The 13,239-nt window shown below is 41.4% G+C and overlaps 1 protein-coding gene across 1 annotated transcript; it reads right to left on the bottom strand.

Annotated features, from left to right (window-relative positions):
* Positions 1-74: 74 nt before the first annotated feature.
* On the bottom strand, positions 75-12,356 carry klc2 (kinesin light chain 2). The gene is made up of 14 exons (XM_054600914.1): positions 12,274-12,356; positions 9,973-10,219; positions 9,530-9,860; positions 7,792-8,008; positions 7,510-7,699; positions 7,238-7,411; positions 6,970-7,069; positions 6,334-6,383; positions 6,004-6,071; positions 4,982-5,090; positions 4,504-4,656; positions 4,058-4,182; positions 3,294-3,351; positions 75-3,035 (listed from the first exon to the last, which is right to left on the bottom strand). The coding sequence occupies exons 2-14, from the start codon at positions 10,198-10,200 to the stop codon at positions 2,952-2,954; spliced, it is 1,887 nt and encodes a 628-aa protein (XP_054456889.1). The 5' UTR covers positions 10,201-10,219; positions 12,274-12,356; the 3' UTR covers positions 75-2,951.
* Between the last annotated feature and the right edge of the window lie 883 nt (positions 12,357-13,239).

The raw sequence follows: 13,239 nt of genomic DNA, 5'->3' as shown, positions 1-13,239 counted from the left end.
AACACCTTCTCTACAGTTTCTGACAGCAGGGATGAAAATGTACAAGAGACACAGAATCAGTTTGAAAAGTGGAGTTTGTATTTATTGAACCTTTGATAAAATACACATTGAGGTTGGCCCCTTCACAATAAGATCCTTCAACTCCCCAACAATACAGGAGCTGGAATAAAGCGTCCCCACACATATACAAGGCCTTCATCCCTTAGAACATTTACCATCCGTGGCTCTGAGCTGATCTCCTTAAATATCTGGACATCGTGAGAAACAGAAGATCTGATTTGTCTTTGAAGCTTTGGATCAAACCAGTAGCAGTTTTGTATTTTTTTCCCTCTCAGCTGTTTTAATGAGCAACATTATTGTATTAATGTTCATATATTTACGGAGTTTGTGATTAATAGTCAGAGATAGTGGAGACATTCCTGAAACTAAGCAATAATTAATACACTAAAGGATGCTTAGTATTGGTCCTACAGTATTGTGTGTATGAGTTTTTTTTAAACTACAAATCAGTGTTGCACTAACTTCTGTACACAGCTACGTGGTGTCGACATTGCGTGTGTGATTAAAGGAATTCCTATCATCATTATGTGAACAAGTGACATACAGTTTACATATAAAGGTCGTATACACGGATAATTCTGTACATTATTTGCTGCGAACGACATTTAAAGCACTTCTCCTCCCGCAACGTCTTTTCCAAAACACTTCCCATGACTTCTTTAGGAACACCGACTCCTTCCTGCTTTAAACGCACACACTTCCTTTACTCCTCCTTTCCTTCATTATGATCCAAACCCTGCTCCACCTCGCACATTCAGAAGCTGATAGAATAGTTAGCACTTTTTCAGACTCGGTGATGTCACTTCATCGAAAGGGGATTTCATCGAAAGGGTGACATAAGGTTTTTTTAGGTGTATGGTGATGGTGTACATGCACCGTCGTTGACAAAAGGCCTTCATCACAAACATTCTTTGAAATTAAACTCAAGTTGTCAAGAACAAAAGTTGTTTTTTGGCTTTCTTGTATTAGATAATTGTTGAGATGGAAAACATACAAATAAAGCCAAAAAAAAAAAAAAAAAAAAGATTTCTTGACGATCTGATCACAGGTGAAGAAGTGATGGCGAGCCCGTTTTTGACTTCTCATAATAAGACGTGTACATTCTGTGGACAGTTCTCTTGGTACTGGTCATATTTTGGTGGAGTTTGCAAACAGCACAACAACAAACAAACAAAAAAAACAGATCCAGTGTAAATGTCACCAGACCCTACAATCGACATGAAATCTAACATTCAAATAATCAGTGTTCAGTACTTTCAAAATAAAAGCTCAGATCCAAAACAGGAAAAAACAAAGAAATTCAACGGATGTCCGACAGTCAGGTTTCTACGATTGTTTGATTACGACTGATGACGTCCATCCTGGTCAGCATTGAAAACGTCCCACTGAGCATCGTTTCATACAAAATGTTACATATACAGCAACAGTAAATGAAGGAAGAAACAAATTCACAAGAGAAATCCCGTTAATGAAAGTAAACATATTGCAGCTGATGCACTGCATCGGCTTTGATAAGATAAGATAGTTACTCATATTCTTAATGAGTGTTGATGATTCCTTGAATATCCTGATTTAATGATTGTAAACAAATGGAATTTAAATCTCTCTTTCACATTTTTAATTTTCCTTCATAACATTCAGACTTATGGCTGTAAGCCTGGAAATCCCACGTGAGGAAAAGGTACCTGAAAGTAACGATTGTTGTGTTTCATTTTACTTCCGGGTTGTACCACATACAGTAGGTAGTATTTAGTAGGGTTTGAGGTTTATTTGTTATTTAAAATTTCAAATAAACTTTCTGACCCTTTTTCATTTTTGTTTCTCAAAAGAACGACCAAAAAACAAATTTGAAAATGATGATCTTGATCAGTAGAGGACGCAGTGGAAACTACCGTACTATTGTCACGCTCAAAGTGCATTATTCCATTTTGGACTGAAACATTGTTCAAAATGACAGCAGAATTAGGAAATTGAGGTACTAAATTCATCAGCATTTTCAAACTTTTTCATTGACATCCATTTCAATATTCCCTACCATCTTTCCTTCTTTTACTCCCTCTCTTCCTTTCCTTTTTTCCCCGTCCTCCCCTTTCAGATCAGTAGTATTTTCTCCAACTGAGACCTTCTTTAACCCGATAGTGTAAACAGAAAAAAGAAACAAAAGTGCACTATATACAAAGAATGAAATATCGAATAATTTAAAACTGTATATACATAAAAAAAACAAGAAGGCAAGAAGTGAGGTTTAAATGGTTAGTGCTAATGTTTTTTTGAAAATCCCCAAAGAATACTTATTCTCTTTTATGCCTCTGCTCTCCCTGTTAAAATCAAAGCGGATCGTACCATTTTTTTTAACCATCTGTGATATGCAGTCGATGGGCCTTCAGCATCAGTAAATACTTCATGCTACTGGTGAAATATACAGAGTGCAAAGCTCTCTGAACTGAAACCGGAGTACATTTAGCCTACCTAAGGTTGAGTGTCTGCACATGGTGTATATTCGAGGAAACGGACTCATCACGATGTGGATTACGACGCTTTGCTACGGAGCTATGAGTCAAAAACACGAGGCGTTCAGGTGCAGACATTCCACGTTCTAGTAAGCAGCATGCTGATTAATGTGTATCTAAATATTCTCTTTTGTGATTGATGGCAGCGGTTTGTACAGCGAGGCGGTGGCGACGGTGGCCGTGTTTTACAGGATGACGTTTAGCGTGGCAATTTTTATTTTATTTTTTTTCCCCCAGAGTTCTTTAAAAAATATGCTGCAAGTGCAAATGTTTGATCTTGCTTTGAGCTCTAATTGTGTTTTGTTGAATCAAACCGAGCTGCAGACAGCCTCTCCTCGCCGGGCCGCTTTGTGTCTCCTGAGTCCCACCTCCTGTCTCGGACTAGCCAATCAGGGAGCTGCGTCTGGATAGGTCCACGTTGCTGGCGCTCAGTCCCCTGCAGTCCGAGAGTCCGGGATTTGTGTCCTAAAAAAAAGACCAGTTAATGTTAAAACTACTGTTGGTTGGATCATATATTGTGTGAGATTTGAATTGGTCAGCAATCCTTTGTCAGGAATTCAAAAATCACTGGATTATTACAAAACAGATAAAACAATATACCTTTTGGAAATACATTGAAGTATGGAAGTGTTTACCAAATGAAATTCATACTGCACAGGGCTACTTAAATCAAGTGCTCTGCGTTAGAAAAGTATTGAAAAATAATAATAATAATATTAATACCTGTGTGGTCTCCTCAGTGCTCTTGTTGAGGAAGTTGAGGGAGCTTGCTCTCTTCATTCTGAGCAAAACAACACAATCAAACCATTAAAAACGCATTAACAGCATATCATATAAATATATATATATACACACATATATTCAAGACAAATCTTAAACACAAGGCTTTTACATTTATCAAATCAAATATGACAAACTAACATTTAAATTCCTGTCCTAATTAATTCAAATCTTTATATGACATATTTATTCAGACATACCTCATATAAAAATGATTTATTTCTCTTTTACTGTAGCTTTAAGGATGAAAAAGTGTGTAAGCTTGAGAGGGCCAATTATAATTGATTTCAACACACGACACATGACTTTAATAGAAACACATTTTTATCGGTAAATTCTTTCACTCACAACAAAAGGTGTAATGACAAAAACTTTAATAATCAATCTTCATATATCAAGCAAGAATGCCTTCGTTGGCTGATGGATGAGGTCTAGAAAGGTTGACCTTGTGATAATAATGGTTTTGCCAAACTGTTCTTAGAGTAAGTAAAATGTATTTTTGTTTTGGACTGTTGGTCGGACAAAAGGTGCAATTTGAAGACGTTACCTTATTTATTTAATGAACGGAAACATGATTATTAATACAATGAAAATCATTAGTTGCAGCCCTACACCTACAGCAAGACTAACAATAATCATAACTACATAAACACACACACACACACACACACACACACACACACACACACACACACACGTTATCTTACCCTGGGTTGCGGGGTTCTTGAGGTCCGCTCCCCTGCAGCTTCTTCACCAGCATCTCGCTGCTCCTCCTCAGGGCGTCACGAATCTTCCCGAAGGAGCCGCTGCGACGCAGAGACCCGTTGCCGTCCTGAGGAAACATGAAACGAAGAAAAAAAAAAAAAAAAAAAACAAGTCAGCATTTACTGGAGACATTAAATATTAAGAAGATTTCCTGCTACGGAGCATCAGACCACAAAGACTGGACTCCCTTCTCGTGTTTAATCACAGAGACGAGCTAAGGTGCCCTACTGAGAGACATTTGCTTTGGAAACAAGTCTTTATGGAATTACATTATTAATACGTCTTAAACAGCCGTGTGTGCGAAGCGGTGTTGACCTACTGTATTGCACACGATGAACTTATTAATACTTCCATTAGTGGTGTAATGAATTGGTGTCCGTTTACTGACCCCGTTCCACTCAGCAGGGTCGTCGCCCTCGCTCTCCCCCCGCTGTCCCCCTGGTCCGTTACTTCCCTCCCTGCTGTGTCGTCTGTCTCCCCCTCCGGCTCCCCCGTCCTTCAGCAGCTCCACCACCTTACTCTGGTTAATGGCATCGATACCCTGAAGTGGAAGAGAGAGAGAAAGAGAGAGGACACACACAAAGAGACAAAGAAAAACAAAGATTGGAGAAGACTGATTAAAAAGGGATTGAAAGGAAAATAACAGCTTTTTCACAATAGCTCACACAGCATATCTACAACGCAGACACATTAGCTTCACTACTGATCTTTAATTCATAGTTTACGGGCTAATAAATCACAGCTGGAATGCCTGTTGAACTAATCAGGCCTCTTAACTGCCCGCGCCGCTGAAAAGAGCCCCGAACACTAATCTAATGAGAGTAATTCAACCCCTTCATGCAGCAGGCAGAGTGTTTGTTCAGCACCTGTTTACGTGACTTGCTGGCGCACTCCTCCAGAGTTTCTGCCGCCTCTAGTTTGCCCTGGCGACGGTACAAAGCTCCCAGGCTTTTGAGGGTTGTGTTCACGGTGGGGCTGCAAAAAAGAGAGAAAAAAAAACAAACATATTTTATGTTTTTATTTACTATTTTAAATGTGTGTAACCACATTTTAAGATAAGGTATTTCTCAACTAAATTAGTCTTAGTTCTATTCACTTTGAGTAACACATGGAGAATGAGTCATATAAGGTTTCGGGGGATTTCTATTGTGATACACAGTAGAGACAAACCACAGCCAAGGTTAGACTAAAATCAGTTTGCAGAGTCTGCTGCCTTTATTAGAACAACATTTTGTCCAGTGTGCATTTTGAGTGAGGTAAGAAAACTCTAAATGTTGCTTTAAGGACCTGATGACCCTGAAGTCTGCTTTATCAGTGTGACTTTGTTTCACATTGTTTCTTTTTTTTTATTCCCTGAGACAAAACTGGGAGAAACTGGTAGATTTGTCCTTCTGTGACTTCCTTAATATGATACAGAAAACAATATTTAACGGTCTCCCAGGGTACACTGCAATACTAAAGGCACTGATGACACTTTTTGATTTTTCGATCTCAGTATTTACAATGCATTTCATGAAGACTGGATTTCTATTTTATGTGTACTGAAACAGTTTAAGTACTCACTGCAGTACATCTGCACAAGCCAAAGATTGTTAATATTTGATGTAATTGTATTTGATGTGTTGCTTTTATGGTCTTTGTGTTCTTACAAAACCATGTAAGAATGAATAACAATTAGCTTGTATTACACATGGATGGACTTGTGCACATTTTCTTAGAAACGGTTAATAGAAAATAGCAATCGTTCTGAGAGGAGACATATAATGAGTCCACAATTTATCTTGGCATATAAATGGTCAACAGTTTTAAAAATTGATTTAAAAACAAATATTTGCATCTATTTCCCGATTATTCGAATGATTCCCGTGAATATAAATGTTTGACTCACCTGTCCACTTTGCAGGCCTTATACCAGCTGCCATACTCCACATACGGGCCAGAGTCCTTGCGCTTACCCTTAAGAGAGAGACAGAGAAAGGAAAGAGAGGGAGAGAAAGGAAAGAGAGGGAGAGAAAGATGAAAAGAGGCCGATATCAAGAGGAGCCAAGTATCAAACATTAGCATATTAAAACAGCCTATTAAAAATGTCCTTGTTGTCATTTGTAAAGCCGGCTGTTCTCCATCAATCTCATTTTTAATTTCCATAATCAGATGCCTGCCAGCCTACAGCAGCAATGGAAAAAAAAAAAAAAAAAAAAGGTCAACCTGAATGACTGACCTTGCTCTCCTCTCTCTCCTCTGCGTGCATCCAGATCGGCTTGTTGTCATCTGCAACAAAAAGATCACATAAATGCTATTTGACATACGAGAACAGTAGTTAGAGTAGACAACAATGAAAATAAGCTGCAGCAGGAACCAAACAAACGAGGAAAAGAAGAAATAAATGATTTGCAGAGAAGATAACAAGCATCCCTGGAACAATCTGAAGCTTCTCTGCCTATAAATAAAAACACTGTCTTTCATCAAAACCGGGGCAATGCCAAATTCCTGCTGCGGCCGGGCACGTGAGCACATAAGGGTTCGATAGGCTTAGCAGCAGCGGGGGGGGAAACATCAACACAGAGCCGCTCCGCACGCTACGATAGCACGAAATCATAATCCTCTGATCTGCTGAGAGGACCGAGGGCGACGGGAGGGATCGGGGCGGGCGTGGCCGAATGCAAAGCACAAACCCTGAAACACAGCAGCTGTCAGGGGAGTTGGAAATGGCACGGTATGAAAAAAAAAAAAAAAAAAAAATCCTTCTTCATGCCAAATTTCACCAAAAAAGGGAAAAGATTCTCAGAAGGACAGTCATGTGCATATTTTTCAATAAGTGCGCAAATATTCTGACGGAACAGATGGCCCTACTCACTGTTGACGGATCCAAACTCCTTCTCGTGTGCCCTGGTCAGGATCTCTTTGTACAGAGACTCAGCGTCTTTGAACTTCCCCTGCTTCAGGTAGCAGGTAGCCTGAGGAGAAGCAACATGGGCGACGTTTAAATCACGTGTTTGAAGTAGTATTACTCGAAAAATAATGAATTATCTATCAAATAAATTCAGATTAGCGTACAGAAGAGCAGGAAACAAGACTTAAAAACTCTCATAAATTTGTGCCACGTCTTAATGCATGTCCCCCACCAGGTTATTTTTGGTCTTGGCCACGTTGGGGTCGTCGGCTCCCAGTTTGGACTCGTAGATCTCCAGGGCCCGTCTGTAGTAGTACTCCACCTCGTCGTACTTGCCCTGGTTCTGACACAGCAGGGCCAAGTTGTTCAGCTGCTTGGCTACATCCGGGTGATACTTCCCCAACACCTGGAGACAGACGTATAATCACAAGGAGTTTTTCGTGACTATGTATCCTCTTTATTTAGACGGGAGACTTGTTTCATCTTGCTGGTGTGGGTTTTTACCTTCTCTCTGATCTCCAGCGCTCTCTTGCAGAGAGGTTCGGCCTCCTTGTACTTCCCCCTCTTCCCGTACAGCACAGCCAGGTTGTTGAGGGTTGCGGCCACAGCTGGATGATCCTTCCCCAGCGTCTTCTCCCTGATGGCCAGCGCGTCATTCAGGAGGTGAGCCGCTTCTTTGTACTTGTTCTGATCCCTGGAAAACAAAACCAGAACCGCAGAATTTTGTTAAAAGTCTCGACGCCAACCGAGTGTTCATGAAGGAACCCTCCTCTCCATCCCCCTTACCTGTACACCAGAGCCAGGATGTTGAGCATGGTGGCCACGTCTGGGTGGTCGTGTCCGGACGTCTTCTCCAGGTCCTCCAGGGCCTGTTTGCAGAGCGGCACCGCCACCTCGTACCTCCCCTGAGAGGCGTACTGGATCACCAGGTTGTGGAGCGTCCGGAGGCGGGCCGGGATCTCGTAGCCTCCCTGCTGGGCCGCCACCTCTCCGCTGGGCTGGGCTGTGGGACAGAGAGGAGGAGATTAAAGACTTGATGTCCGGTCAGACGGAAAATGTTTTCTTCTCCAACTTGTTGTTTTTTCCCCAACTGTCCAGCTCTCACAGCTGTTTGTCTCCTTTAAACCCGTTTATCCCTTTTTCTCTGTTGGTTTCTAACTTTACTCGTCAAAATCCAAATGGCTTACGTACGTAAATCCATGTGCTGGATTTAAGTCCAACAAAGACAGTTGACAAAGTTGAATGCCAGATCCAAGGAGAACGAGTGAGGGATAAAAAATACTCAGTACAGAAAAGGAAATAGTGGCAGCTGTTAGAAGAAACAGGAGGTTTGTCTATTTTATTATTGTGCAGAAACTGGATAAAGTCTTATAGCATCACATTTTTTGAACACTCTTGCTGCTATGTTCTGTTTCCCTCCCCCCTGCTCTCAGGTGTCTCTGGTTTGCTTTCCTCTCATTAAGGTTTAAAGGGCAAGTCTGCTCTTTTCCCCCCCTCTCCTTTATTCTGCCACAATTTATACATTGTAAGAGACCATAATGTCATAATGTAAAAATAGTTCATTAATAGCTACTTTTTACAAAAGTATCCAATGAAGCAAAACTAGAACAAAATGTCCAGAAAGAACACAATACAGGAGGTCAAATTAGATGTGAAAAGAGGAGATCTTTTATAAACAGTTTTGTTTTATATGGCTAAATGTGCAATTGACTAAAAGAAAAGACAAAACTTTTATGAGAATTGAGTTATTAATTATTGAAGGCCAGTACTAGAACACTTACTGGCTGGCTAATGGGGAGAAGAGCTGAGCATGCTGGATAATGTATCACATTGCATAAGTGACTTTTTCTATCTGCAGTTTGACCTCTGAGTGATTTTCTTTTGACACAGCATACATGAAATAATAATAAACAGCATTGATTCTCTTGCTGTGCATTCAGGCCTCTGCAGCCTTACTAGGCCTGAAGACAACTGAGTGGAAGACAGAATGATTCAGTTCACTTCAGGAAAAGGTCAAGTGTTCAAAAATGGCTGACTGCCCAAAACACAACAGATAGTCTCCTCTTCCTGCTGTCTACAAACTTCCGGTGACTCTCCTCCAGCATCAGTATACTGGGTCCTTTGTAGACTGAATCATTCATCCATCCCTTTCAAAATATACATTCACTATGAACAGGAACTTCACTCATTTGATGAATCCATCAAAAGAAATCCAATTTTTACAAGTCCTATAATAATCAATTGATTGCTTGAGTCCCTTTTCAGGCAAAAAAAGACAAACACTTGCTGGTTTCAGTTTCTCTAATGTGGAGTTAGCTGCTTTTCTTCGTCTTGAATGACAGTAAATTAAAATTCTCTTTTTGAGGGAAAATACTCTGTAGAATAATTGATAATGATCGTTACGATAAACCCTTTGTGTGTCTATTAAACATCTTGTTATAATCTCCCAAAGCACAGCTGAGGCCTGTCTGTGGTCTAATAACTGCCGCTGATGATGATGATGATGATGATGATGATGTCATACCTGGTCCCTGGTCATCGTCGTTGGGGAACAAGTCGTCCAGACTGTCCTTTGAAGTGTCTCCTCCACCTCCTCCGCCCCCGGAGCTCTGGCTCTTCTCCTCCGAGGGCGAGACGTCGTCGTCGAACTTCTTGATCTGGTTCATGAACTCCAGGTGCTTCTTCTCCTCCTCCAGCTGGGCCACGCTCTGCTCGCTGCGCTGCAGCTTGTGCTGCGTTCCCGCCAGCTCGTCCCGCAGCCACTGGTTCTCCTGGCAGAGCCGACGCACCTGAGCCCGCAGCTTCTGCTTCTCCGACTCCACCGCGCTCAGGTGGCTGGACAGGGCGATGATCACCTGGGGGGGGGAAAGGGGAACATTTGACTTGTACTTGGTATGTTTGTTTCCTTAAAAGCATCCCATACGGCAAAAAAAAAAAAAAAAAAAAAAAAAAAAAGCAGCCTCTCACCTGTGCCTCTCCCAGGCCGAGCTCGATGGCCTCCATGCTCTTGCGAAGCAGCCCAGATTTCTCCTGGGCGGCGGGTGGCTGGGTGCAGTCCAGCAGCGAGTTGAGGAGCTGGGCGTGTTCGCCGCGCAGCGTCTCCAGGCCCTGCATGACGGCCTTGGTGTTGAGGACGATCTCATCCTGACTCAGTCGCTCCAGGGCTTCTTCACGTGGATACACCATAGCGGACATTGGCCTGGTTTCATACACACTGCGGGGAAAGGAAAAGAAAGATAAAACACCAGCATGACCAGGAGGGTTTTTTTGTTTGTTTTATCAATCAGTGGGACAGCATATGTTTAGCTGAATGTGCGGCTTGACATTCTCACAATTCACACACGACCTGCTCAGTGCAACCACATCCTTTATGTGTTGGTCCCTGAGGTCATGTGGAGGTGAGGGAGACAACGAGAGAGAACAGACCAGATAAGAAAGAAAGTAAGTTGCTGCTGCTGCAAAAAAAACTTTCCAGCAGATCTCCCTTTCTTTCTCTGGCTGCATTTACAAAAAAGTAAACAGCTAAATAATAGTTCCCCATTTCATAATTACATTATATGTTACTCAGGTAGTTAGACAAGCTGGAAAGTGACAACGTGTGTGTGTGAATAGGTGAAGCCCATTCAGATACAAGAGGATTCCTCTGAGCTTCAAACTGACGCATTAGCTGCCAGTAAAGCCAATTATAATGAGACGCTGTCACTCGACAGAGCTGCAGAGGGATTGGTTCAGAGAGGTGATAATGACAAAATCACATCAGTCACTATTTATTAATGACCACATTTAAAGCATTCTAATCAAAAATGTTCATGTTTCACGTTTATGATAAACAATGAATGTGCATGCTAATAACCACTTACTGGCCTAAGTCTCCAGAAAAACACTGACTCACTATCTTTATACTGACTATGTGATTAGTGCTGCAACTACTGATTATTTTCCTTATCAGTTAATACTTACATTTTTTCCCATAACTCTAAAAACATCGCAGAACCTAAAGAGACTTCAGGTTCCTTTCTGTCAGATAAACAGTCTAAAACCCACATATTTTAAATTCACAATGACAAAAGCAAACTGAGAAAAGCAGCCAACCTTCACATTTGAGAAGGTGGTACGAGCACAAATGAGTCATTTTTGTTTGAGAAATGACTGGAACAATTATTCAGAAATGTTGTTGTTGTTGTTGTTGAAACCTTTTGAATAACACATTCAAAAGTACAGCACGACATGTGCTGTACTTTTGTTTGGAGGAGGCGTTCACTGCTTATTTCTTCAGCCAGAGCTCACAGATAAACACAGCATTTATTCCTAGTTTAACCTTTTCGGAAAAAGACAACAAACAAAGCTGTATTTAAATGCTTGGTTCCACATCAGTATGTCAACATACATCTCACAGGTGTAGCCAGAGCCAAGCGGAGAGATCTGTGGAACAGTAAATAATCACTTCCTGAGCAGTCAGCCTAAACACTGACCGGCTGTAAATGAAACCATTTGCAGCAGCAGGACAGGGGGAGCCAATTGTGCAACATCGTGACTTTCTCTCCTTTTCCTGCTTTGATGGAGGAGGCGCACCTGTTCTCCTCTCCTGCTCCCTCCCTCCCTCCTTCCTTCCCTCTCTCTCTCTCTCCCTCTCTCTCATCCTGCTCTCCCCCCTCCCATCAGCCTCACACACACACACACTGCAATGCACCATTATTCAAACTTCTCTTCAAATGCATCCAATGCAGAGATGGGGAAGCTGTGAAACGTACAAAATAAAAGCATCCCTTTATGAATGCTGTCACCTATCCAGGCCCATTTAATGGGAACTATTTTAGGCCACAGATGAATAAACGAGCCGGTGGATGGTCGAGGCCTGTGTTTGTGGGTTTGGCTTGGCAGCATATCAATCAAGGTGACCGACAATAGAGAGAGAAACAGATGATTCCTACAATAATCACCATTCAATGCAAATACATTGAATTGTTTGTAAACAGAACAGGCCTGCACACCAGGATGTTACACAACACACACTAATGCACATGCTATTATGCCACCGTCCTCTATGTGCACCATCTACCATATGCACAAATAAAAATGCATTAAGGACAATTTAAAAAAAAGCTGTTTCATAAGTATAAACCTATGCACATGGTGTCTGCAGATGACACATTGACGGACCACGCTGAGGATGTGACGTTTAATTTGACAGCTTTTAATCTAATCTATTTTAACTAAATGTCGTGCTCGTGCTCTTTTAAATAGTATTCATCCTGTTTGTATATTTACCTTCATCGAAGACCAAGTGCGTTGCTTTCTGCGCCTCGAACAAAGCGGCAGTGTTGTGATGCTGCTGACGGACCGGCCTCGCTGCAAAACACACAGCTTCCGGTTTGTGTGTTTCAAAATAAAGCTTCACTTCCGGTTGGAGTAGTGGGGAAAAAAAAAAAAAAAAACGGACGCTGTTTAACGCTGCCAAACACGATAATAAAAGGTGATTACAGATGATGAAACTACTCTAATAAATGAATACAAAAAATATAATTTTAATAATTAATAATAAAAAATACGTTACCCCAGCTCTGACGTCACTGTGAAGGCAGCTTACAGCCGTTGGGTGGTTTGAATTCCCGTTGGGTTACCTGTCGCGTTCGTTTCACACTTCTCGCGATATTTGGAGCGAGACAACGCGCACTGACATAGCTCCCCCACACACCATTCAGTTCAGTTTAATACGATTATATACCGTCTGCTTCAACTACTGCCTTACTCAGGCTGTCACTTGACAATTGAGGGCAGCAAGATGAGCTTAAATGAGCCGTTAGTGACTGTTCATCCCCTTAAACATTTTTATTCAGTAATAAAATGAAAATGGCTGTTCTCCCAGAATCCAACAACCAAAGATGAAGCGAAATATCAAGATGAATCACGTTGGCCATTTTCCAAGCGGGGCGGGAAATATTACTGCGCATGCGTATTGACAGAGTGCCACTCCAAACTAGTGTCTTCTTTATCTCCAGTTTTAAAGGTGATTTTTGCTGGTTGATTTAGCGTTAAAAATAATGATATTACTCATAGTCTAAAGGTGAATTAAACTAACTTCATAATTAAACAGTTTTTTTTTTACATAACAGGATGTACGTTGAAGTGCAGCATCTTGAAGTGCAGCATCTTGATGTGTTAACACTCTTTGTGTCCTGAAGTCAGTACAGGCCCCATCCAAAGACACCAGAGAGGGCATCAGGTCAATGAGAG

The sequence above is a fragment of the Anoplopoma fimbria genome, chromosome 7 (assembly GCF_027596085.1).
Source record: "Anoplopoma fimbria isolate UVic2021 breed Golden Eagle Sablefish chromosome 7, Afim_UVic_2022, whole genome shotgun sequence".
NCBI classification, from domain to species: domain Eukaryota; kingdom Metazoa; phylum Chordata; class Actinopteri; order Perciformes; family Anoplopomatidae; genus Anoplopoma; species Anoplopoma fimbria.
This window is presented reverse-complemented; position numbering and strand designations above follow the sequence as displayed.